General features: G+C 45.3%; 1 protein-coding gene across 1 annotated transcript in view; it reads left to right on the top strand.

Annotated features, from left to right (window-relative positions):
• Positions 1–27,933, top strand: part of LOC137439880 (solute carrier family 15 member 4) — a 132,717-nt gene that overhangs the window by 6,466 nt on the left and 98,318 nt on the right. The window contains exons 2-3 of the mRNA XM_068136078.2: positions 23,626–23,927; positions 24,991–25,108. Coding sequence (XP_067992179.2) covers positions 23,626–23,927; positions 24,991–25,108 — 420 coding nt within the window. The remainder of the gene's footprint in view (positions 1–23,625; positions 23,928–24,990; positions 25,109–27,933) is intronic.

Raw genomic sequence — 27,933 nt, 5'->3', positions numbered from 1 at the left:
TAATCACAACTCTCAAAACTTTGTCCACCATTCTAGATGACCGAACCCCCACTTTTGATGTGAGAGAACCGGTGGATAACCATCCATTTAGGGAAGGCTTCATCAGGTCTCGCACTCTGTTTATTCCATTACAGGTGAAGCAATGCATAAATGACCTGGAGGTTGAAATTTCAGGGAATAAAGGATTCAGAACCAATGGCTCATGCATATATTTTTTTGCATCGTAGGACACCTCTAATCGTTGTATTCCAAGGACTTGCCAGGCATTCAGAAGGCTCTGATGAAACTTGGGGAGCAGAGTCGTGTTGACATGCTGCAGGTCCATGAGGAAGAGCTCTCGGTCATACTTCAACCCATCTGCTTCCTGCAGCCAAGCGTTTGTGAGAGGCCGCCACGGGACACACTCACCATACAATAAACGCTTTATCGTCCACATGCGGAAAGCCATTATCCGACTCGGAACATGTATCAAGCTTTGGCCGCCTGCATTTTGGGGTCTGCACACCGTGTCTGGTCCAAGCCAATGGTGGCCTCCCCAGAAAAACTGAGTTAGAACCCTCTGAATGCCTGTGACCAAGTATCTCGGAGGTTGGAGGGGGATAACTTTATGCCAAATAAAAGGAACCACCAGGTTATTTATTATTGTCACCCTTGCCTTAAGCGATAGAAGGTGGTGCAACCGTTTCCATCTAGCCAGTTTCTGCTTAATTCTTTCCAAGAAACCCTCCCAATTTTTTTGTTCATATGCTTGGACTCCGAGAAATAACCCTAAATATTTAAACCCCTCTTTGTTCCACTGCATTCCTCCTGGTAACACAGGCAGAGCTGAGGAAGGTGGACTGGGGCCCACCCATAAGGCAACACTTTTGTTCCAATTTACTTTTGCTGTGGAGGCGAGCTCAAACTGGGACAGACATCGAAAGACCTCACCCACATCATTTTGGCTGGAAACAGCAACACAAATGTCATCCGCATAAGCTGAAGTAACCATTTTGTGGTTTTTTGTTAAGGAGACTCCTTCCACTGAGTTTCGGAGCAAAGCTAGTAAAGGTTCGACCGAGAGACTGTATAGCATTCCTGAAAGCGGGCAGCCCTGACGGATGCCTCGCTGAAAGGGAAAAGGGCAACATAAGCTGTTGTTTACCTTCAACAGACAGGATGCATTTTCATACAACAACTTAACATAGGAAACAAAATTTTGTCCAAAACCAGCTCTCTGTAGTACAGCAAACAAAAAAGAATGGTCAACACTGTCAAAAGCTTTTTCTTGATCTAAAAGAACCAAACCAAAACCATGAGATGTAGTACGACCGAGACTGATCAAGTCTCTCACCAAAAAAATGTTATCGTAAATAGAACGCTCAGGAACACAATAAGACTGATCAATATCAATCAAAAGGGGGATGACTTCCTTTAGACGTATCGCGAGCGCCTTCGACAATATTTTATAGTCCGTATTTAGGAGTGACACAGGCCGCCAATTTGTGGCGTCTTGCAAGTTCCCTTTTTTTGGAAGGAGACACAAAACTGACCTCCGGCAACTTAGTGGCAATTCACCTTGTTCAAGGCTATCATGAAAGATGTCAAGTAGAGTAGGGCCTAGAATGTCCCAAAAGGCCTTGTAAAATTGAACTGGGAGGCCGTCAAGTCCAGGGGCTTTCCCATCTTGAATTCCTTTAAGAGCAACAGTAAGTTCTCCGAGAGAGATGCCAGGCTCCAGTTGTTGTCGCTGGTCTTCAGACAAAGATGGGAGCAGTTCAAACATCTCGTTTCTGTTTTCCTGGTTCACAGTTCTCAAGGCAAACAGCTTTGAATAAAAGTTTCGTAATTCATCTTTGATGTCACTTTGAGAAGACAGAAGCGCACCGGCAGAAGAGCGCAAAGCGTGAATTTGTTGAGGGGTCTTGGCTGTCTTTTCCAGGTTGAAAAAGTCTTTGTTTGGTTTGTCAAGTTGGATATTGTCCATTCGCAGTCGGACGAAAGCACCAGATGCACGCTCTCTCACCATTTCAGCCAGTAGTGTTCTTTTCTCTGACAACTGCTGGACATTTTCGTTGGACATTCCAGATTTCTGCTCACAATAAAGTATATCGTTTTTTAAGGCAGTTATCACACCGAGTGTGTTACAGGTATTATAACGACAGTATTGCTGGCAAAAACACTTAATTTGGGATTTTGTGCAATCCCACCATTGCCTTAAATTTAGGTAGGAAAACTTTTGCATTTCACATTCCTTCCATACCATTCTGAATGCTTCTTTGAAATGCTCACTTTGTAAAAGTTTGACATTGAAAGTCCAATATGCACTTCTACACACGTGATGAGGTAGGCCACATACAACAACAACCATGTGATGATCAGAAAAACCAGATGGCCTTATATATGAATTCTTGACAAGATTTACCTTATCATGGTTAACATAAATTCTATCCAAACGAGCCATTGTCAAAAGATTTCTTGCGGCACAAACCCACGTGTACTGCCGGATATTAGGGTTCTGTACCCGCCACACATCCACAAGTTGAAATTTTTTAATGAGCTGTGCCAAAGGCCTTGCACTCGGTGGATGAGGCTCAGGAGTGTTTCTATCAAGTTGTGGGTTGAGGGTACAGTTGTAGTCTCCCCCCAAGCAAACCAACATGGACAGGTCAATAGTGCTTAAAAAACCTGCTAACTTGTGAAGAAAAGCACTTCTTGCAGAGTTCGCACTAGGGCAGTATACATTAGTCGTGCAAATCTTTTGGTTACCGCTGACAAACTCCACAGATAGTAAATGGCCCTTGCAAATTTCTCTACATCTGATCTCCAACGGCTGGAGTCTAGGATGTAAGACTACTGCAACACCAGCCTTGGCATCAACGAAAGCACTGGAGAAAAAGTGACAACCTTTAAAGATATTACGCCACTCAACCTCAGAAGACTGATTTGCATGCGTCTCTTGTAACATCAGCACATCAATTTTTTCATTCTGAAACATTTGAAACACCTGGAGGCGACGCACACAACTGCGACCACCGTTGATGTTTAAGGATGCTACTTTTATCTCCACTCTGTTAACTATTCATAAAGTTCCTTGCCCGCTCGAGTTACACATTTTCTTAGCCTCTGGAATTGAGGTTCTGACATGTTAACCTGATAAGGTTCACGAATCATGTTCTTTGCAGTCAAAATAAAATCATGCAGATTCGGAAAGTAGTCTTTGATTTTTACATGTCTTTTCCTGAACGTTTCTTCAAGGAACTTGATAACATTTTCTTGAGAAACCATGGTGATGGTATTGTCATCACACGCCTCACTCTCTTGAGCACTTGAAGCACTAAAGAGTGGAGTAGAAGAGGTTTCATCAGAATCAAGTGCTTCATCTTGATCTGCATCTTTTCCTCCTATTTGCTGAACACTTAGTTTTGGAAACAGCAATTCTACAGGGTCAAGGACCTCCGCACTCTTTGCAGACCCTTCCAAATTTACCATATCCTCTGTGGCTATAAGTATGTCCCCCACCTCATCATCCCTTTCATTTTTATCTGTCAGGGAAGGGTTAACGTTATCCTCACAGTCGCAAGGACTTTCCCCTTTATCTATTTTTTCCTCACTAGCAGATCCAGCTGCTAACTCGTCTGAGCGAGTTTGGTTATCAGGACAAGGACTTACCACATCCTGAGAGGATCGACTATTTTCCGGGTCATACTCAATCTCAGCAAGTGGTGCAAGCGAATCTTCCTCATGTACACACACTTCCTGTACCATCTCCATTACCGCCAAGGAGTTTCCGGTGTAGGCCTCACCCTGGAGGTCCTGCGAGCCTGACACGATCTGAATCTTATTTTGTTTTTCTTCGGAATCACAGGATTCAGCACTTGAACGCTTCTGACCTTTTTTCCTGGTGTCCACTACGGATACTTCCATGGTATCGTCCGCACTGTCGTGTACCGTGGACGAAATGAGAGAGGGTTCAACCACTTTTATTCCCACCTTAAGTGGAGGGGCAGGGTTAGTCACCTCACGTTCTAAGTCTATCACTCCCTCCCCCACCCCCCCCCCCCCCCCCGGTCGGGGGGGACGGGTCTGGCGCTTCACTCACTGCAGTCGGTGCGGTGGGTGGATTAACCACTCGATCCGCCTCCTCCCCTTCATGGTGCGGTGAAGAGGAGTTGCTCCTCACCAATCCTCCGCGTTCCTGCGGTGTAACCGCATTGGGACAGGCACTCCTCACATGCCCGTAAGCCCCACACTCGAAACATGTCATAGCCTCCGAGGAGGCATACATTTTGTATTCAAAGCCGTTGATTTTCACACTCAACACGACATTGAGCGTTTTTACATTTGCAGGCAGTATCATGTACACCACTCTCTTGAAGGACATGACATGTTTGAATCGATCGCAAACATTTCGCATCGGCACCATCGAAATCCTCGATACGACCTTACCGAACTTGTTTAATTGTTCACGTAACTCCTCATTTCTAATAAATGGCGGGATATTACTGATGTTAATCTTTACCGTCGGGGCTTGTAAAGCGAACACAGAGAGGAACGTGTTCGGTTCAATGAACAAGCCTTGTTCGACTACACTCGCTACCATGTGCTCCTCGGACAAAAATACGACAAATTTCTTATTCATACGAGAGGCAGCGCGAATACTGTGTGCACCAACGATGTTTCCAATGGCGGAAAGCACATCGTTAATTTCCACCTCGTTGGGAGGAACACAAGCTAGCCCGTGTTTACGAGTTAGCGATTCGTACGTGTCAATGCGGAAACGTTCGCCCGCCATTCTAACTCGACCAAAGAAAAGTTCGTAACCAAGAACCGAGAGAACCCAATGTTTGTCGAACACCAACAAACAGATTAAATTCCCCCCCCCCCCCCCCCTTGTCCGGACCGGACAAGAAGGTATTAAACCTAAATAATCGAGCTAAAGTAAATAAAAAACGTGCGTTCTAAGCACAAAAATGGCTTACAAAGCGCCGTCAAAGCCAGTAGGCCGCACCCAACAAGGGCCCGCTCTCAATCCTCTCTCTCTCGAAGACAAGGGTGCAGAACGGATGAAAACACAATGCCGAAGCACACAGGATGGAGAAGGAGAGGGAGGGGGGCAGGGGAGGGGAGGGGAAAACGCAACGGGCTCACCAAAGCACAGAGCAGTTGCTCACAGCCGCCATGACGCCACACCCAACGCACCGACAGCCGATAGGTGGCGACAGAGAGAGAGAGAGAGAGAGAGAGACTTTGACTTTTAAGCTCTTTTTATTATAAAAATATAAAACAAGAATACCACCAAAAGCAATCAATCAGGGCAATCAGTAAAATCATAGCAATCCCGAAAGGAAAAAAAACAAACGGTGCACTGCAAACCCAGCAACAGAAAGGTGCAAATGCCAGAAAAAAACAGCACACGATAAGAAACACCCGCACTGTATTATACGGAGATTAACAATTTGTTTTCCTGGACCTCACAAATCCCTCCAACACACCAAGTCGCAACAAAATTAGCAAGGTCGTTTGCCGTTTGGACACAGCCAAATTCAAGCTTGAGCCTTGCTGACACCAATGAACTAAAGAACACCATGATACTGCATTCCTGCATGGGTCTGCCGCCCAGCTTCGCCTTCCGCGACAGGTATACGGCCAGTTTAGCAGTAGCGGTTAGGAACCCGAATACAATGGATGTGGTTCCCTTTTTGGGAGGAAAGCCAAAGATGTAAGCTTTCAAAGAAAAGGTAACCTGCAATCTATGGGAAATAAAATTTAACCAATGAAACAAAGGAGAAAGTCTTTCACAATTAATGAAAGCATGAAGCAAATCTTCCCTCGCCGGACAAAAGGGGCAACAGCCGGAAATGGGGGAAAAAAAACGGATGACAGCATTGGAAGGAACAATCCAGTGGGCCAAACGCCACTGAAGGTCACCTGTTCTTTTAGAAATAAGTCCAGCATACATTGTATCCCATAAAGGCTCAGAGGGGGGACTGGGAGGCAAGAGTCCTTTCCACCGGGTAACCCCAGCTAGAGGTGGGTCCCCAAGAAGAAGTTTCACACAAGACCTATAGATACTCTTGCTGCTCATGCCATGGAAGGGGGGTGACCCTGCGCTCATGGGGGGCAGCTCGTTTGGGGTAAAAGTGACCCCTAATTTTGGGACTGTGGGCTCGACCTCTATGTCCTGCGTCCAATGTAGGCCTAGCTGGTGGCCCTTTCGGATCACCGCTCTTAGTATATTCTCGATTTGCCTCCTGGACCGAACACCTGTTAGGTCCGCCAGCTCGTTCGCAGGCTTCCATCCCTGTCCAGAGTCGTGTCGGAGATGACACACTTTCAGGATGTTGGCCGCTATAAAATGCTGGCAGAAGTCGCGACTCCTCGGGATATCGGGGAAAAGTGAGTTGAAAAATAAAGGCTCATGTGCATACATGTTAGTGCCATACGAGTCTGTTTGGCGACTTATCGAAACGCCCTGCCAGGCATTCAAGAGGCTCTGATAAAAAACTGGGAGCAGAGATGTATCGGTGTGTTGAAGGTTGGTCAGGAAAAGTTCCTGTCCGTATCCGAGCCTCCCAGCTCGTTGAAGAATGGAGCAGGCTAAGGGCTTTCCTGGTAGGTGTTCTGCATACAGCAAGCGTTGGATGGAGCGGAGCCGGAAGGCCAACAGGCGGCATTTCACATCGACTAGGCCATGACCACCCTCGGCCAAGGGACAACATATGGCGCTGGGTCGAAGCCAGTGGTAGCCTCCCCAAAAAAAATCCACCAGTTTCCTCTGGATAGCTTGGAGCAAAACCTCCGGTGGTTGCAGGCAGATGAACCGGTGCCACAAAAGGGTAGTGACGAGGTTGTTGACAACTAGCACGCGACCCTTATAGGACAGGTGGGGTAGAGCTCTTTTCCATCGGCTCAAACGCCCGTCTACCTGGTCAATGATCCTGTCCCAATTGTTCTGGGCATACTGAGGAGGTCCGAGGAAGACGCCCAAATACTTGATGCCATCGTTTGCCCACACTAGTTCTGCAGGAAGGGGAGGTGGTGGTAATAACGGTGGCATAGATAAGTCGTTTTTTGGAAAGGGGATCCACAGAGCCTTGCTTTTCCCCCAATTACACCTTAATGATGAGGCAAGGTTGAAGTCCGACAAACACTTTGCCATGGCGTCACTGTCGCATTTTCTTTTTATAATGACACACAGGTCGTCGGCATAAGCTGACAGGGTCAAAGGTGGGTGTCCTGGAGAAAGGGCAAGTCCAGGGATATCCTTTCTGAGGGCGATTAAGAGGGGCTCCAAGGCGAGGGCAAATAATAGACCTGAAAGTGGACAACCTTGCCTTACCCCTCTCTGAACCTTTATGGGTGGGCAAAATTCGTTGTTAACTTTGATCAGGCTGGAGATGTTTGCATATAACAAAGCTATGTAGGCTCTAAAATTTGTGCCAAGCCCGCAAGCTTGTAACACATGACACAAAAACTCATGATCAATGCTATCAAAGGCTTTTGCCAGGTCAAGAAACACCAATCCAAAATCCTCTTTAACACATTTACCAGTTAACAAATCTCTGACTAGGAATATGTTGTCATAGATGGATCTGCCAGGGATGCCGCAACTTTGATCAGGTGACACCAGGTCCCCGATAACTGTCTTCAACCGGTTCGCAAGGACCTTGGAAAACAGTTTGTAATCCGTGCACAACAACGAGATCGGACGCCAGTTTGACAGGTGTCGGAGATCGCCAGTCTTGGGTAGCAGGCAGAGTACTGCTCTTCTAAAACTGAGCGGTAATTCTCCGGATAAAAGAGATGCATCCAGAACATTGAGCAGCTCTGGGCCCAAAATGTCCCAGAATGCCGAAACAAATTCGGCCGGTAGGCCATCGATGCCAGGGGCTTTTCCCGACTCCATCTCAGCGAGTGCACCGGATAGCTCTGGAAGGGTAATTGGAGCATCCAGTTCCAGACGTTGGGCCTCAGCCACGGAAGGAAGGTGAGAGGTCAAAACATTCATCATTTCGTGAGAAACTGTTTTGGCCTTGAAAAGTTCAGAAAAGAAATCAATTATATTTAATCTTATATCACTCGGATTTGTTAGGATGTTCCCCCCTGGGTCCAAAACCGAAGATATGAGTCGTGCTGGTTTCTCTATAGTTTCTAGGTGAAAGAAAGCCTTAGTTGGGGTATCTGAAACCTTTATATTTTGTATTCTTAGCCGAACTAGTGTGCCCGCTGCTTTTTCATGGATCAAATCCCTTAATTGGGCCTTCTTCTCGAGTAGCAACCGATAGTTCACTGGGTTGCTCTCATTGGCCAACTTGCTCTCTAACCTTAAGATGTCTGCTTCCAAGCAAGCCATCGTGATATGTTTTACATTGGTACAGTGCGAATTAAATTGTTGACAAAATACTCGAATTTGGGCCTTTAGGTTATCCCACCAGAGGCTAATTGAGGAGAAAGAAGATTTTTTAGTACTCATTTCAGCCCAGAAATCACGAAAGGAGTCTGTAAATAAACTGTCCTCTAAAAGTTTAACGTTAAACTTCCAGTAACTATTTCTGCATGTGGGTCGAGGAAAAGAAAGATCTAAGGTTACCATATGGTGGTCTGAAAACAATGACGGAAAACAACCTGACGAGGCCGCGACATTCTTAAAGGGTACATTTATGTACCAGCGGTCGAGTCTTGCCGAAGACACCCGGCCATTGGCACATCGGCACCAGGTAAACTGGACTGTGTTGGGGTGGTGCAATCGCCAAACATCCAGTAGACCGGCCGTCTTAAAGAAACGGGATAGGTCCGCATGGGACTCGGGGTGGGGTTCTGCCGAGTTTCTGTCTTTCGGAGGGTCAAAGGTGCAATTAAAGTCACCACCAATGCACACACATTGATCGAGATCAACTGATTTCAGGTGGTTTACCATGGAAGTGAAGAAGGCCTTTCGGTCCCTGCTCTCACTAGGTGCGTACACATTGAAAATGGTACAGCGGAAGTTTTGATGTGCAAGCTGGAGGGAAATAAGCCGGCCTTTTATGACTTCCTGAAAATGACAAGACTCGAAAGCTAGGCCTGGCTTTAGAAAAAACCCAACCCCAGCAGATGAGGCTGACAGATTGCTAAAATAGCATTGCCCTTTGAAAGTTTGGCACCAGTCATGTTCCACGTTAGGTGTGATGTGGGTCTCTTGTAGTAAAAGAACATTTGCCTTTTTACGGTCAAACAAGTTTTTGACTTGGGCCTGACGGAGGTGGCTTGCACCCCCACCATTCATGTTTAAGGTCGCAAAGGAAATGTTTTTCATTCCGTGGTAATGAAATCGCCCTGTGCTTGGGAACACTCTGCACCTGCTCGGGTAACAAACTTTCTTAACCTGTGGAGTTGAGATTTCGTCAGGTCAAAATCCTCACGCGCTTTGATTATTGACTTTGCGGTGCACATGAATGCAGCCAAGTCAGGGAAATTGTCTTTAATGACAATGTTGCGGTGACGATACGTTTCGTTAAGGAAGGTAAGAACGAGTTGAGGGGATACCTGCGAGTGACCTGTCATTGTTTGTGACAGCGCGGTTGCCTCAATGTCATCTTCGGACTCAGACACGTCAGATAACATGTCGTCGGGATCTGGGGTATTACCCGCTGCCCCCGCGGTCTTGTCTGGGGGCACCTTCACAAGTTTCTCAAGGTGTTCCCGAGGGCACTCGTTAACACTTTGGTGGATATTTGTTTCTGGGGTCGGAGCTTGGGTTTGAGATCCCGGCAAACTCAGATTTGCTGGCCCCGTTTGTACAGTGGGAGCGTTTATTGAATCCTTAGTCTGCTCGGTATTTAAAGGGGGGGCAGGCGGAAAACCATTTCCCAGCTCGGAAATGGTAATACTTTCACTGGAGGTTTCGCACTCGGAAACTTCCAGGTGAGAGGTACAAATTTTATTTTTTGGCTCATTTACATAATGAGACTCACTGGTGTCATTGGCAACGGTATCCATGTTCTCAGTTAGTGAGGGAATGTCAGAGGGGCACTCGGACACGTGTGCGCCGGAAATGGTGCCGCCCATGACCGCCTTCTTTGCAGCACTAGCGAAACTGCTTGGCGCTGGTGCTCTTCGCTTTTTAGAAAACACTGTGGATTCTTCGTTCATGGGTTCGGGAAAGGGGGCAATGCTAGTTGTGTCAGTCGCATCGGTGGGTGTCGTCACATTGGAATCGAAAAGCACCGGTGTGACAGACGACTCAGTCGGGGTGTCAGAAGGTACGGTCGGGGTGTCAGAAGGTACGGTCGGGGTGTCAGAAGGTACGGTCGGGGTGTCAGAAGGTACGGTCGGGGTGTCAGAAGGTACGGTCAGGGTGTCAGAAGGTACGGTCCGGGCGTCCGAAGGTGCGGTCGGGGTGTCAGAGGGTACGGTCCGGGTGACGGAAGGTACGGTCGGGGTGTCAGAAGGTACGGTCAGGGTGTCAGAAGGTACGGTCCGGGCGTCCGAAGGTGCGGTCGGGGTGTCAGAGGGTACGGTCCGGGTGACGGAAGGTACGGTAGGGGTGACAGGAGATACGGTCCGGGTGACGGAAGGTACGGTAGGGGTAACAGGAGATACGGTCCGGGTGTCAGCGAGCATGGTCGGGGTGTCACAAGGCGCGGTGGAGGGATTGGCCTTTTTGCAAGCCCTTTCGTTATGTCCCGGTTCACCACACTTCGGACAAGCGGCCCTAGGACAGAATCTTTTAACGTGTCCGAATTCTCCACAATTAAAGCAAGTTAAGGAGGCTGAGGAAGCATACATGTGGTATTCTCGATCATCCAACGATACTTTAAAGGATATATTTAAACCTGTATCGGCTCCGCGATCCGGGAGGATCATGTACACCTGCCTCCTAAAGCTCATCACGTGTTTAACACGATCACTGCGACACCCGAGCGGGATCATTGAGATTCGGGAAACAATTTTTCCATAACGAGACAGAACAGATAGGAGTTTCTCGCCTGGCACAAATGGTGGGACGTTGGATATTGTTATCTTGGTCGCCGGCGTATCCATAGGGGATACCGTAATGTAATGGCCCCCTTTTATGGTTAGACCGGTACTAACGACGTCATGGACGAGTTTTTCTTCTGACACGAAGACAACAAATTTTTGGTTCATTCGTGACGCCGCACGAACATTACCGTCTCCTATGATGGATCCCACGGCAAGGATAATGTCCTCAGTAGGAGCTCCTTCGGGCGGAACACATGCGAATGCATGCTTACGTGTCAATTTCTCGAACGCCTCGCAACGAGAGCGTGTATTCGCCATACCGGCGAAATCCCCCCCCCCCCCCCCCCCCTTGTCCGAACCGGACAAGAAGGTGTCAAACCTAAATAATCAAACTAAAGTAAATAATAAACGTGCATTATAAGCGCAAGGAAAGGCTTACAAAGCGTCGTCAAAGCCAGTAGGCCGCACCCAAAATGGGCTCGCTCTCAATCCTCTCTCTCTTGAAGACAAGGGTACAGAACGGATGGAAACACGATGCCGAAGCACAACGGATGGAAAAGGAGAGGGAGGGGGGGCAGGGGAGGGCAGGAGAGGAGGAAAACTCACAAAGAACTCACTACACCACAGAGCAGTTGCTCACAGCCGCCATGACGCCACACCCACCACAAACGGCCAGCAGGGGGCGCGAGAGAGAGAGAGAGAGAGAGTTGGAGAGAGAGAGAGTTGGAGAGAGGGAGAGTTGGAGAGAGAGAGTTGGATAGACAGAGGGTTGGAGAGAGGGAGAGTTGGAGAGAGGGAGAGTTGGAGAGAGGGAGAGTTGGAGAGAGAGGGAGAGTTGGAGAGAGAGAGAGAGTTGGAGAGACAGAGGGTTGGAGAGAGGGAGAGAGGGAGAGAGTTGGAGAGAGAGAGTTGGAGAGAGTTGGAGAGAGAGAGAGTTGGAGAGAGGGAGAGTTGGAGAGAGAGAGAGAGTTGGAGAGAGAGAGAGTTGGAGAGAGAGAGAGTTGGAGAGAGAGAGAGTTGGAGAGAGAGAGTTGGAGAGACAGAGGGTTGGAGAGAGGGAGAGTTGGAGAGAGGGAGAGAGAGGGAGAGAGTTGGAGAGAGAGAGAGTTGGAGAGAGAGAGAGTTGGAGAGAGAGAGAGTTGGAGAGAGGGAGAGTTGGAGAGAGGGAGAGAGAGGGAGAGAGTTGTAGAGAGTTGGAGAGAGAGGGAGAGTTGGAGAGACAGAGAGTTGGAGAGAGAGAGGGTGAGAGAGAGAGAGAGGGTTGGAGAGAGGGAGAGTTGGAGAGAGAGTTGGAGAGAGTTGGAGAGAGGGAGAGTTGGAGAGAGGGAGAGTTGGAGAGAGGGAGAGTTGGAGAGAGGGAGAGTTGCAGAAGAGAGATGGAGAAGAGATGAGGAGAGGAGAGGAGAGGAAAGAAGAGAAGGAGAGAGAAGGAGAGAGAGGGAGAGAGATGGAGACACACTGAGACATAGGGCCGGTTCATAGGGACTGATTGGCACTCTGACCGTGACCATGCTGCCCTGACAAATCCGGGTAGGAGGGAAGAATAGGGAAGATTTGGGCCCCGACTTGCATTGGGATAATTGTGCTTTGATGAAGTTGAAGGAGCAGCTGACCCCCGGTAAACCCCCATAGACGCCAATTTTTTTTAATGCTGTAAACAAACTTGAGTTGCAACATACCAAATATGATTTGTGCCAAGTTTGGTCACAATCCCATCAGCAGTTTCGGAGAAGTTTCAAGTGTTTACGGACTGACGGACGGACGACGTGCCATCCTATGAGCCCCCCGGAACTACGTTCCAGCTGAGCTAAAATCAGGGGTTTTCCCCCAAAATAGGTATTTACTTTTTTCTCGGTGACAAATTTCATGGGTCATCCACACCTACCAGTGGTTCCCTGGTTCTACCAGGTGAATCCATGGGCACATCCCCAATTTTTTAGCTCGTCATACTTTAACTTTAACCACATTAACCACTATACCACTTTAACCCTTTCAAAATCATTTTGACCAAGCTCACCGGGCACCAACCTTGCACGTCAACATCCTCTGTTCTCACCAATTTGTGCGATTTCAACTGAATTTCACCATATATTTGTTTTCCCAGCAAGTGACAGGCTCATGGAGGGAGCCGGTCTATGATGATGCGTGAGTAGGTTTTGCATGAAAGGCAAAAACTTTCTGGCACAACAATCAAAATCGTTTTCTTTGAAATTTGAACCCATATCATCCGACTATTAATTTGCAATTGGTCACTGGCTTTGGCACCAATACAAATTTTTATTATGGACCCTAGGCATCAAAAAACTACGTATATCTTATTGAACAATGTTGTTACATAGGAGTACTTCCTGTTACAAAGGAGTACTTCCTGTTACAAAGGAAACAAAGGAGTACCGTGCCACCATTAGAGCATTTATATTGCATCAGACGTTAGTCAGGGCCCTTAGGGATATTTTGGTTCAAATTCTTCCAAAAGCATCAAATTTGGCGCAGATGTTGCCCATGCCATACTCTTTCGATTTTTGACGGGCGCCAAGGGCGGTATGATCCGGGGACCATACCGGTCCATCCCGCCATGTCACCTGACCTATGACGTCATAATTAGGATATGCATCCAATCACATGGCGTACTATAAGTGGTCAAAGTTCAAAATGAATCGATCGAAAAATGAAGGCAGGGATCCATTTTTAAGGTTTTCATAAAATCCAATATGGCCGCCAGGTCACATGACCTATGACGTCATATTTATGACATGTATACAATCATGTATACATGAACCCGGATCATGATCGCACAAAAATTAAACACAAGGATATGGCATACAGTTCATAAAACATCAAAATCCGTACCTTTGTAATTAGACTGATGAACTGCATATGCCTGAAAATTAGGAAATAGACATGTAAATATTTCCTCTAATTGTCAAAAATAAGGTCAGAGTTCGATTACCCAACCCAGAAACATAAAATGGTGAACCTCGCGTAAATCTTGACAAAAAACTCAAAAACCGACATGTTTGACTCAAAAATGACCTTTAAGATGACCTTGAGGGTTGACCTTGACCTCGAATCATCAAAATAACATCATAATTGGATTCCTCGACCTCGAAAACCCCTGAAAAGTGGTATCGTACATGATTCCAACCCTTTTGGTTATTTAACTGATTTTCCTCTAATCCGGGTGGCGGCCATTGAGTATTTCGCCAATATGGGGCCGCCGGGGGGGGGGGCGCCCCTCTTGGCGCCCGTCAAAAATCGAAAGAGTATGGCATGGGCAACATCTGGGCCAAATTTGGTGCTTTTGGAAGAATTTGAACCAAACGGCCCCAAAATATCCCTAAGGGCCCTGACTACGTGGCATTAAATGTGAATTGTTGCTCCCAGCTTATTGGCTCGATGCCAGAAGACACTATTTGCATTTTTGCCTCTTCATCCCAACCCCAACTTGCTAGTTTAAACAAATTCACATTTGGCCAAACTACTTTTTGATGTAAATGCTGTCTTGAAGCTAGTGTATTTTTCCTGTTGATACTGGCTTATTATTTGCATCACTTATTATATATTTTTCAAACAGGAAGCACCTGATTTTGATTCCTCAATTGGTGCCTTTCTTTGTAACACACAGTGGTTAACAATAGATAAAGACTTGCCCACATTTAACAAACATGTTTCAGAAATGCCATAGAGTACCTGCCAATGTTTTCTCTAGCTGATCACGAACAATCATTACCTCCGCCACCAAAGGTGGATGGAGGTTATGTTTTCACCCCTGTCTGTCCGTTTGTGAACAAAATATCTCAAAAAGTTGTCGACAGATTCGGACGAAACTTGGCAGAGATGTAGCGTATGTGACAAGGACCAAATGACTAGATTTTGGTGGAGATCTCAATATGGATTCGGATATGGGAATTATTTAATTTTTTTAAGTGATTCTTCACCATTGGGAGATAGGGCAAAAAAACTATACATAGCAGGATATCTCAAAAAGTTATGGATGCATTTGGACTAAACTTGGTGGAGACGTTGTGTGTGTGACAGGGAAGAATCGATGCAATTTTGGTGAAGATCCAGATCCGGATCCAGCTTGTTGAATTTTTAAAAGTGATTCTTCACCATTAAGTGATATGGCCAACCAGGTGGAGGTGTGCTCTCTACTGAGTGCCGTTCTAGTTTCAGATGTTATTGCTTGCAGTTTTGTGGGGTCCCAGGTGTCAACCTCTTTGACCGTGCAATGGCATTTTATTAGTCCCCTACCGGTGTACACCGGAGGGGACTATAGGTTTGCACGCCGCCCCTCCGTCCGTCAGTCCGTCAGTCCGTCACGCAAAGAACAGTTTTCCGGACTTTTTTTCTAAACGCTTAACGCTAATGATTTCAAACTTGGTACATGGGTTCCTCATGATAAGTTACAGATCGAGTTCGAACTTCACGACGTTTCGATCATTTTTAACAAAGTTATGGTACTTTGAACTTTGGGAATTCTGATAATTCTGATGATCCTTAACTCAGTGCCATTTTAAGTTTTAATTTCCTTTAAAAACCAATTTCTCTGCAATAATAGGACCGATTGAGATAAAATTTTCACCATATGATGGACTCGGTCTGTAGAATATTTTAATGGTAGTTATGACGTCACAGGTCACGTGGTTCGGCCGCCATATTGTTTTTCGTGAAAACACGAAACCCCCTTTTTCTCTGCAACGGCTGAACAGATCGAGGCCAAACTTTGCAGGCAGAATCGCATACCCGTGACGAACAAAAGGTCCGCGAGCATGACGTCATGCGTCACATGGTTTCAGAGTTATGACGTTTTCAAGCATGAACCTTTAAAACCGAGCTCCTCCCTCATTTTTGATCCAATCGAGGGGAAACTCCACAGATCTGTTCAGGACTAAAATGTCCTTTTGGAATTTGCGATAGGGCACATGGTTTGGCAGATATCGTTAATTAAACGAAAATATTTAAAAAAAAATGGATATCTCTTGTTTATTCTCGTGTTCTCCTCAAGCCGCACTGCGCGTCCTCAGCCTCGTCAACAGCGCGACACAGCGCGCACTTTCCGGAGGGGCGGAGCCAAGCCGAGCAACATATATATACACATCGATCATTGATCGTGAACCGAAAAATATAATAAATTACTGATGGTTTCAGAGTTATGACGTTTTTAAGCATGAACCTTTAAAACCGAGCCCCTCCCTCATTTTTGATCCAATCGAGGGGAAACTTCACAAATCTGTTCAGCATGTCAGTCTACTAAAATGTCCTTTTGGAATTTGAGATCAGGCACGTGGTTTGGCAGATATCGTTAATTAAACGAAAAAGAAAAAATGGATATCTCTTGAATCGCTGGTACCTCAGACCGTGAGTTGGTAATAATTTATATAATTCACACAGTGCAATACGTACAGGCTGCTCCACGGAGCGACCTTGCGGGCTTATCAATGAGGCGAGGCGTGACACACGTGTCTCAGCATACCTCAGATCAAGTTTGAAAACCAGCATCAACCGTGCATAAATTTGCATATTCGATCATTTTTGACATAGTTATGGCACTTTGAACTTTGGTAGGGGACATGTATTGCAGCGCAATACTCCGAATGCTTGTTTTTTTTGTTTTTTTTTGTTTTTTTTTAACACAGAATCGAGGCCCGTGAAAGAGCTAACATTGATCACACAAACAGATGAAACAGATAAACAAAATACATATATAAAAAGAGGGAGCGATAGACAAGATGGGGAGAGAAGGGGAAGCACACAAACACAACATTTGAGAGCAGGGACATCGGGAGATGTGTGGGAGGGAGAGGGCTTGGGGGGAGGAGGCGTGGGAAGTGGGGGGGGGGGGGTGGGAGAAGTATAAAACACAAGGACACCAAGGACTTCCAGGAAAGAAGTTGGTATTTCAAAAAAGTGGATTTGGGGTGAAATTAGCGGGGGTAGAAAAGATCAAGGTTTTGGATGGGGGAAGATAAGAGATGGTGGTGAACAGCTGTTTTAAAGACCTGGAAGGAGGAGTGGGATTGAAGAGAGTGAGGGAGTTTGTTCCAGAGGTGGGAGAAAAGAGGAATGAAGGAGTGAAGGTGAGCAGAGAGTCTTGATTTTGGAAGTTTAACCATAAGAGGGTTGCAGGCAGACCTTGTGCGACCTGTAGGAATATTTGGGGGACAGAGCCCAGAGAGAGCTGGGGCTGTGGGGGGGGGGGGGGGCAAGGCCGGAGAGGAGTCGGTAGAAGATGGAAAGACCACCAACCTGCCTGCGGTGAGTGAGTGAAAGGCCCTCGGAGTTACCTTCATCACGGGAGATTCCAATGATTCTGAACGCTTTGGTTTCAACAGCGTGAAGACGAGCTAGGTGTGAGGCAGAAGCACCAACCTAGAGGGGAGAGCAGTATTCCATTGAGCTGCGGATGAAAGCCTTGTACGTGGTGAGGAGCTCAGTTGTGCCAAGGAAGGACTTCGCACGATGGAGGATGCCCAGTTGGCGACTGGCTTTGGAGGCCAGATTTGAAATGTGGTTTTCCCAGGAAAGATCATGGCAGATAGTGAGACCCAAAAGCTTGAGTGACAGAACTTCTTGGAGAGGATTATTCAGAAAGTGGATGGGAGGGTTGTCCAGTCGGTCTTTTCGGAGAGACATCGTAAGAGTGTGAGATTTGTCCGGATTGAAAGACATGTTCCACTTGTTTGACCAGTCTGTGATTTTGTCCAGGTCTGCAGAGAGTGAGGAGGCTGCAGACTGCCGATCTGAGGGATGAGGAATGGAGCGACAGAGAGTAGAGTCATCAGCAAAGAGATAGAGCGGATTTTCAAGAGAGTCAGAGAGATCATTGATGAAGACCAGAAAAACCACAGGGCCCAGAACACTGCCTTGGGGAACTCCAGCCTGAACAGGAAGAGGAGATGAGAGAAACCCATTCAGGGCCACACGTTGACAACGACTAGAGAAGAAGTCCGCCAGCCATGCGTGGAAATTTCCATGGATACCAAAGGAGGAGGGTTTGGTGAGCAGGACGGGGTGCCAGACCGTATCGAAGGCACGTGATATGTCAAGGGAGACAGCTCTAATTTCCTGTTTGGCCGTGAGGACCTCCATCCATTGTTGAGACAGCAGAAGCAGCATGTCCAGAGTAGAGTGACCAGGTCTGAAACCAAATTGATGATCAGAGATCAAGCCATTGGAGAAGAGGAAAGATTTCATATCCGAAGCAATGATGGATTCCATGACTTTGCTGATAATTGGGAAAAGGTTGATTGGTCTGTAATTGCTAGGATCTGTTTTTGCACCTTTTTTTGTGCAAAGTGGTGATGTTGGCTGATTTCCAAGCAGATGGCAGATGACCTTGAGCAAAAGAGAGGGTGAAGAGAACAGAGAGAGGGAGTGAAAGAGCAGAAGAACAGGATTTTAGGACCCGTGGGCTGATGCCGTCAGCTCCAGTTGCAGAATCAGATTCGAGGGTTGAGAGAGACTTTTCCACCTTGTCAGGAGGAAAGGACGCAGAGTCCAGGAGCAGCTGGGTACGACTGGGTATGGTGGGTACAGAGAGGGATGGGTTTGGGACACAAGATTTAGAGGCAAACACATAGTTGAGGCATTCAGTTTTTTCACGTGCGGAGTCAGCTGTGTAGCCGTTTGAGGTGAGGGAGGGGATGGAGGGGGAACAAACACCAGAAACAGATTTGACCAGATGCCACCAGGATTTGGAAGAGGGAGACAGATAAGAGAGTTCGGTCTTGAGAACGGAGAGATATTGTTTCCTGGCTCTCCTGAGGGTGGACACACATTTGTTTCGGGCTTTGTGAAAGGAAATGAGATTTCCTTCCTTTGGATTTGCTTTCCAGGAGATGAAGGCAAGTTGTTTCTGGGCAACAGCCTCACCACAAGTTCCGTGTACCATGGACGGGAGGAAGGGTATGACAACTGAAGACGAGATGGGATAAATCTGTGCATGAGAGAGAGCAATTTACTTTGGAAGAATTCCAAGGATGAGTTGATGTCAGAGGCGGTAGAGATGGGAGACCAGTCCAGATGATTGATGGCTGCTTGAAGACCGTGCCAGTTGGCCTGAGTGAAATGCCAGTCTCGTCGACGCTGAGGAGGCTCTCTGAGAATGGTCAGAGAGATGTCCACTTTAACAAGCACATGATCAAATGAGCCGATTGGAGCAGAAGAAGAGCAGCAGACATTTTCAGGGAAGTTAGTCATAACGGAGTCCAGAAGAGAAGATGCTCCGTTGACTGAGATCCGGGTCAGGAAATTGACAGATTGTGTCTGTCCCAGTGAGTCGCAGAAGTCCTTTGTTGAGGAGCAATGGCTGGTGAGAGAGGTACCCACACCCAGCCAACTGGCATGGTGACAATTTAAATCACCACTTATGAGGAAGAGGGAGTTGGGATGGGTAGATAGAAGTTGGTCCATATTATCAGACAGCAAGATGTAGGTGGAGTCATCACTGTTTGGTGGACGGTACAACACACATATGAATAAAAGGTGGGAGCGAAGGGGAAGCCGTAGCCAGAGGTATTCCTGGGGGTGAGGTGGAGAGAGGGTAGCGCAAGGTGAGTGAGGAAGAGAGTTTTTTTTATAAAGATAGCAACCCCACCTCCAGGACGAGGCTCAGGTCTATCATACCAGAGGAGGGAGTAACCTGGGAGAGATACCAAGGAATCAGAGACATCATGAAGGAGGAAAGCTCCTGTTAAGCAGATCACATCTGGTTTGTCAGAATCAACCTGTATGGAGAGATCAGTCAAGTTTGAGCGAAGGCCCCGGATGTTTGAGGTCCATTCCGTCAATGTAGAGGAAGGGGGAGCATTGGATACAGAACGGGGGGGGGGGGGAGGGGTAGGGTAAGTAGGGTCAGATGTGGAAGAGGAGGAAGAGGTAGGGAGAGCTGTTGAAGGTGTGTCAGAGATTTCAGAATAGCTTGGAGAAAGGAAAGGATGGGGTGGACAAAAGGTTTGATGGCGATTGGGTGAGGCACAATGATGTGTTATTTGAGGAGGGGGAAGAACGAGGCAGATGGTTGGGGGAGTTGAAGGTGAAAGTTGGAAGGGGGAAGAAGCGGGGAGGACGCTTTGAGGAGGAGGGGTGAGAGGGGAGTCTAGGAGGGGAGGGGCGAGGAAGAGTCTTGGAGGGGAGGGGTGTGGGGGGAGTTTAGGAGGGAAGGGGCAAGGGGGAGATTTGAAAGGGATGGGTGATGGGAAGGATTTGGAGGGGAGGGGCAAGGGGGAAGATTTGAAAGGGATGGGTGATGGGGAAGATATGGAGGGGAGAGGCAAGGGGGAAGATTTGAAAGAGATGGGTGATGGGGAGGATTTGGAGGGGAGGGGCAAGGGGGTAGATTTGGAGGGGAGGGGTGATGGGGAAGTTTTGGAGGGGTGGGGTGATGGGGAAGTTTTGGAGGGGAGGGGTGATGGGGAAGTTTTGGAGGGGAGGGGTGAGATTGGATTTTAGAAAGTGTACGATTAATGGGAAATGAACATTTATTGCAAAATGAGTTTCTTGTGACCTTCGAGTCAAAAATACGTTTGAGGACGCTGGAGGAGGGGTGGCGTGCAGGAGAGTTTTGGGAATGCAGAAAAGAGGAACTGTAAGAGATGGAATTTTTTTTTGGAATGAATAGATTTGGTGAGCAAGTCGAAAGCATCCTTTTATAGAAGAAGAAGAAAAAGGTGTTATAATATACGACAGAATACAGTTCTTCAGGGGAAAGTTTAAACATTTTTAAATTGAGCAGTGAAAACTATCTGGGGAAATAGAAAATGGAAATGGGGGTGAAACACGTGATCGAAGAACGAATGAACAAATAAGAACAACGAATAAGAACAGAGAAGGAATTGTTTTTTTTTGTTTTTTTTGAGTTGAGATTTTAAACAAGGAAGTATGGGGTGAAGACTGGGACAAAAACAGAGAACGAAAGTAATTGCAGCACAATCGACAGACCGCTGAGAGAAAAACAAAGCCTCAAGGTAGGACACGGTAGCCTACTGGGCCTCAAAATACGCGACACGAATTAACCGACGATTTGGTATACAGGTATGAACAATTAACACCGAGAATCTTACTAAGGACACACTATAGGTACACACACCGATAGATAGATACAGTTTCGACAAAAACACAATTGTGAAAAATTGCTTGACTTCGAAAGCGTGAGCGCATGGACAGCTTCGAAAAGACGTGACCTCGCCGACAAAGATCTCGCGAGATCTCAAGTGGAGATCTCAAGATCAAGCTCGTGCAGCATAAGTTGTTTACGTGCTAAAGCTCAGTTATATCTCTGATGTTTGGGTAATGAGAGAGTATTTTTATCTCTAAAATTGTTTCTATAATCCAGTCGGAAACCTTCTCAACCTAACTCAAGTTTTGCTACAAATCCCGTTGGATTTAAAGACATAAGGAATATGTTTTGTGAATCCAAAGATAAGAACCTCAAAACAAAGAGAAATCATCTTTGTATGTCAATGTTCTTTTCTTCTCTTTTATAAATATTGCTGTGGGATTTTCTGTGAAATGTAGTTCTGGTCTTATAAAATGGTTTATCCATGCATGTGTGTACTTACTCCCACGTTGATCGTAATCCTTACATCCACTCTTTGTCTCAGGTTGTCAATTTTGCTTTCAATTTTGCTGTCAACGCCTGAATGCTCATAAACTTTATAAACTCCCTCGTACAGCACTTCTCAATTGCTTTCTTTCTGATATCTGTATTGAGATCAATATATGTGTTTACCCATGGTGATACATACATACTTTCACATTTTCTATACTAGCAATGGTACCCTCCCTATGGGCGGGGCTTCAATTGTGAGGCCAAAATGAAAAGGCAAAATATCAGAAATTGAAGGCTTTTTTATTTTAAACGATTTATATAAACATCTGTTAAATCATATCACACGCAAATCATCAAAATCTAGAGTATTTGTAGAATTTCAACAAAAGCCACATCACTGTTCATATCGGTAAATATTATGCCATCGTGTTTGGAAAAACTGGAAAATTGGAAAAATTGGAAATTGGAAAAAATTGCAAAAATGGAAAAAAAATTGGTAAAACAATATAGGCTATTTTACTCCAGGGGGTCCCAGGATTACCCACCCAAAATTTCGTTGCGATTGGTTCAGCTTTTTTGCGGTACCTGGGAACAGACGGACGGACAGACATTTGGTGAATTAATAGTAATATTTGGAACATTGTCCCCCTTCAAGTGACACCATTCTCATGTTGACAATTGTATCGTCTTGGCTACTCATGGGCCACACCCAGAAAATCATACCCAAAAAGGGAGCAACCACACCCTGAGTCTTGGAGCCGGTTGCGGCCTGGATTTAAAGTGGTTGGAGACAACAGACTGTTCAACCAAATACTTTACGACTATCGGGGAAGCCTCTTTGTAGTGGTTGTACCCCCAACAGAAGTCGGAGGCCAAATCTTCCCCATTCTTCTCTGCTGCCCGGATTTGTAAGGGCAGAGCGTTCATGGTCAGAGTGCCGATCGGTTCCCATGGACCAGCCCTTTCCCTCTTGTCTCTCTCTCTCTCTCTCTAACTCTGACTTTGTGAAGGTGGAGGTACACCATCCTGTATGTGGGGGCTCTCTGGGTTGTTCCTGGGAGATCGATCGGCTGTCCCCGTGCCGCAGGCTTGTTCGACAGACTGTCCTGGGCTATACAACAACAACAGCAACTAAATACTTGTGAAACTATATGGTATTCATAGAATACTTACCTTGCGCAGTCAACTTGTTGCGAGCCAACTCTTCTGTTTTTGAACATTTTAAAATTTTATCCAATATGCTGCCACACCACGTGAGCGATTACATCATAAATTCATATTCTCTAATATAATTGTTGCATAGATCACGCTCAATACATTTCAAACTGATCAGACGAAGCGTTGTCCCTGTCGAATTATGACGTCATAATTATGGCACCAATGACGTCATCGTTAACAACACCTATTCCCCATATGGAGTTCTTTGCAATGAGCCATGTTTCAATTTTTTCCATTCAGCGGTTTTGGAGATATAGAGGTGCAACATTGTTCGGTTTTTCCAAGATGGCGTCTGTACCACATGACCTATGACGTCATGATTATCATTCAAATATTATACAGGAGGAGGCGCTCCTATGTTGAGAATTTAGTGTCCATCAGACCAACTGTTGCTGAATTTTTTAAAATAATGATCGGATAAGTGTTGTACTTGTCAAATTATGACGTCATAACGAAGGCACCGATGACATCATCATGAACATATCTTATTCCCCATGGGGAGTATTTGACAATGAGCCAGGTCTCAAATTTTTTTCCATGCAGCGGTTTCAGATATAGAGGTGCGAAGTTATTTCAAGATGGCGCCTGTATCACGTGACCTATGACGTCATAATCATTAAAATTCTTCTACAGGAGGAGGCCCTCCCAAGGTGAAAATTTCGTGTCAATTGGACCAAGAATTGCAGAGAAAATGAGTTTTTAAAATGCAGACACGTACACCGACGCACATGGCACACGTACCAACTGAATGCTTAACCCCGCTTTTCGCTTCGCGAGCGCAGGGTAACAAGACTCCACTATGTTGGTGATAGAAAATGAAATGCACAATTAATAAAGTAATTATATACTGTATATACACATACAGTAAACATACAAACTCCCAATGTAACTACTCATGTTGTCTTCTGCAGGTTAGAGACAGAGGGCCAGAGACTCTGCGCCATTTTTTTAACCTCTTCTACTGGTGCATCAACCTTGGAGCGATCTTCTCTCTCGGCTTCATCTGCTACATACAGCAGAACGTCAGCTTCTTCTGGGGATATGTGCTTCCTGTAGCCTGTGTGGCACTTTCCCTCATCACCTTTCTCAGCGGTCGTCCTGTTTATGTTTCAGAGAACAGCTTCGGTATAAAATGGGAGTCGATGAAGATTGGTTTCCGAGACATGTTTTCCAGGTTGCAGCGCAGACAGCAGAACATTGCTGAGAACCAGAGGTTTGAAGTACTCGTTCGGATATTCCTCCTGGATGTCATAATGACGATGTAACCGCAATCGCATTCTCTTAAAATCAAAATTTTCTAATTTCTATTTGAAATCCTTTTTATTTATTTAAACGTCATCTTTCTATTTACCTCTGCCACCAAAGGTGATGGAGGTTGTGTTTTCACCACTGCCTGTTTCTGTTTGTTTGTTTGTGAACAAAATATCTCAAAAGGTTGTCGACGGATTCGGACGAAATTTGGCAGAGATGTAGCGTATGTCACAAGGACGAAATGATTAGAGTTTGGTGAAGATCCGGATTCGGATCCGGCTAATAGAATATTTTAAGTGATTCTTCACCATTGGGGGATCGGGCCAAAAACGATTTATAGCAGGATATCTCAAAAAGTTGTGGACGGATTTGGACGAAACTTGGTGGACCGGTTGGGTGTCTAAAAAGGACAAATAAATTCGATTTTGGTGAAGATCTGAATATGGATTAGGATATGAGAATTATTTAATTTCTTAAAGTGATTCTTCACCATTGGGAGATAGGGCCAAAAACTATACATTGCGGGATATCAAAACGTTATGGATGGATTTGGACTAAACTTGGTGGGCAGGTTGTGTGTGTGACAAGGAAGAATCGATTCGATTTTGGTGAAGATCTGAATTTGGATTCCGATATGAGAATTATTTAATTTTTGACGAATTTTTGATTCGTTACCATTGAGTGAAATGGCCAACCAGGCGGAGGTAATATATGTTCTCTACTGAGTGCCGTTCTATTCATCCATGTATTTTCCACATTGAAAAATATACCAGTCGTATGTGGCTTTCCTGGTGGGAAAATAACTCGCTTTGCAATTCCACTCATTTTATTTTTATTTTTATATTTTTATATTTTTATATTTTGTATATTATAAAATATAATTATATATAATATAATAAAATATAATATAATATAATTATATTATATTTTTATATTATTTTTATTTTTCAATAATACTAAATGCCTCTGGTCACCTTGCTTTTTCCTCACTTCTAAAACCAATGTCTTTCTCAATTATATCACAGCAGCAACAGGGAAGTTACCACCACCCTTCTGATGAATTGTGACGGCGGCAAAAAGAGTCTTTATAGGGTGGTGCTGGTTTTTACTGCCATTGTCCCTTACTGGATGGTTTACTTTCAGGTACAGTAGTATGATGAACTCGTTTTTATTACCTCTGCCACCAATGGTTTTCACCCCTGTCTGTCTGTCCGTGAGCAGGATATCTCAAAAAACTATTGCCGGATTTGGACGAAACCTGGTGGACAGATTTGGTCTGTGCCAAGGATGAGTTATTTTGATTTTGGTGAAGTTCCGAATCCAGATACTGATTTAAAAAAAAAGTGATTCTTCACCATTGAGAGATGGGAGCCATAATCGATATATAGCACGATATCTCAAAAAGTTATGGATGGATTTGGACAAAACTAGGTGGATGAGTTGGTTAGGTGACAATAACAAGCTGATTAGATTTTGGTTCAGGTCTGGATTCAGATCCGCCCTATCAGTGGATACAAAACGTAAATTGTTCAACCTTGCGGAGCTCTATACTGAGTGCTGTTCTAGTTCAACTTTGTTTAGATGGTACTCAGCCATACATTGTCGTTTTACTTCGACCTTTTGCTCCATCCCTCAACAACATTTTCAATCCGTTTACTTTATCACCTGAAAAATAAAATGTATTGCAACTTATTTTTTTATCATTTAGATGGTGCAGTGCATCGATCATGGCATTGTCCAAAGTAAATGTTTTTTCCTTCTGTTTCTGTGTCGCCTTTATGGCTGCAATTTGTCACGAACTGGTTTCTGGGAATAGTCCCACAGCTCTAATTGACTTTCCCCAAGGAATGATGTGCCGTCGCTCCGATGGTAAAAAGACCTTTTCAGAGTAATCTAATCGCAACGATTAACCGAGCGATTATGGCCTTTGTACGTAATTGTGACCATAAAGGTACTTGCCTGACATGGATGTAAAGTGAAGAGGGAACATGGCCACTACATTTACAAAAGAAACCAATAGAATTACTGAACAAATAATTACAATTTCCCTTCATCCCAAGCTACAGCTCATTAAAGTTTACTTTTATAACGAGCATGAACTGTATTGTGACACAGGCAAGCAGGGATTATCAATCCTTCATCTTACTATAATTCACCAAATGTCTGTCTCTGTCTGTCTGTTCCCAGGTACCGCAAAAACGGCTGAACCGATCGCAACGATATTTTGGGTGGGTAATCCTGGGACCCCCTGGAGTAAAATGGCCATATTGATTTTCCAATTTTTCCCCAATTTTCCAATTTCCAATTTTTTCAATTTTTTCGTTTTTCCAAACACGATGGAATAATATTTACCGATATGAACAGTGATGTGGCTTTTATTGAAATTCTACAAATACTGTCTAGATTTTGATGATTTGCGTGTGATATGATTTAACGGATGTTTATATAAATCGCTTAAAATAAAAAAGCCTTCAATTTCTGATATTTTGCCTTTTCATTTGGGCCTCCCAATTGAAGCCCCGCCCGTAGGTAGGGTACCGTTGCTAGTTACAATAAAACAATTAATCGGAAAGAGAAGGTAGCATTAGTGCAAGTCTCTCGCAGTGAATAATGGGTGCCCAAACACTAGAGACAGATAACGCACAAATCAGGAAGTTGGCAACTGTTAACTTATCCACATAGTTCTGTTTATATCATGTGCTTCTCTTTTCTGGAGCAAAAGGCAAGCTATTTTCTCGTAATCGATTGATCACATAGGTTGTTGTACCAGGGATGGAATGATGGGCAGGATTGCTGAACGTGTGTAGGTATGGACGAATGAACATTGAGGAATGAGTCCGAGGCATGTTAAGAGATGAAGAGATTGACCCAGTCTCGTGAAGGAGATTCTTCACTGAAGACCAGAATGATCTGGCTTATTAATCTCTATGGTATCCTGAAGACTGCCAGAGAAAGAGCCATTTATCAGAGGACATTATCTGAGGAAGAGCAAGAAGGGTTGTAAGACAAGTTTGACTGATCGTGTTTTTCAGTGAGTGGGAGCTAGAAGGGGACTACATATAGGACGGAAATCCAATGGATTGGGTAACTAACGCCTCAAGTGTCACCAAAGATCTTTGCTTTTGCTCAAAGACCAGGAACAGTGTTGATTTGAGAACCGACGCCAAGGCAGCTGGAATCGTGTGAAATGAAGTCACGACAAACACCAAAATCAAACCTAGTGTGGGAGTCGTGAGTCCAAGTTGTCTGAAAGGATGTTGCTTAATTGTTTGTCCAGTAACATTTGATTGAGATCGATTTCCGTTTGGTGCAAATTTTTCTGCTTCAAAAAGAGAACAAAAGGCGAGTTATCCAAATATAGAAATTACATTTGCAAATCCGTTCCGATGTGATCGATATACCCTGTTATAGAGTGTTGGTGCTGCTGAAGCAGTTTCTTGGTAAGGGTCATGCTGGGCGGTGTGCCCTTCCTCTCCCAGGAGTAGTTAGGGCAGGAATATGGAATTTGTATATATGTATATATTGTTATGTTTGTAGGGAGTAGGCAGTGATTACCTTAGTCCAAGTAGAATTGCATAGGTAGTGTGCTCTGACTGTCGTGAAGAAGAAGAAAACACATGCATCATAAGTAGGGATCCCGGTAGACCGTATGTCGTGTAAGTGCGTATCTTCGTTCCCATCACGAGGGGTGGGGTCATGTTCATTAGTTAGGGATTATGGGTAATTCATCCCCTGTATGTAATGGCCTCTGTTATTTTTCCTCTGTTCCTTATGACAACGCAGCACACACACCTAGACAGAAATCACCCATTTATAGCACTAAATAAAAGCGACCAGAACCGGGACATTCAACCACCGCTGGTGCCGCAGACGTCACATCGCAACACAAGCAGGCAGGTCCGGGAGGCCATGCCCCGAAGAGCAGTGATTGGTCCGGGATTGATTGACGCAAGGACTGCTAAGATGGG

The sequence above is a fragment of the Myxine glutinosa genome, chromosome 14 (assembly GCF_964187855.1).
Source record: "Myxine glutinosa chromosome 14, kmMyxGlut1.1, whole genome shotgun sequence".
NCBI classification, from domain to species: domain Eukaryota; kingdom Metazoa; phylum Chordata; class Myxini; order Myxiniformes; family Myxinidae; genus Myxine; species Myxine glutinosa.
This window is presented reverse-complemented; position numbering and strand designations above follow the sequence as displayed.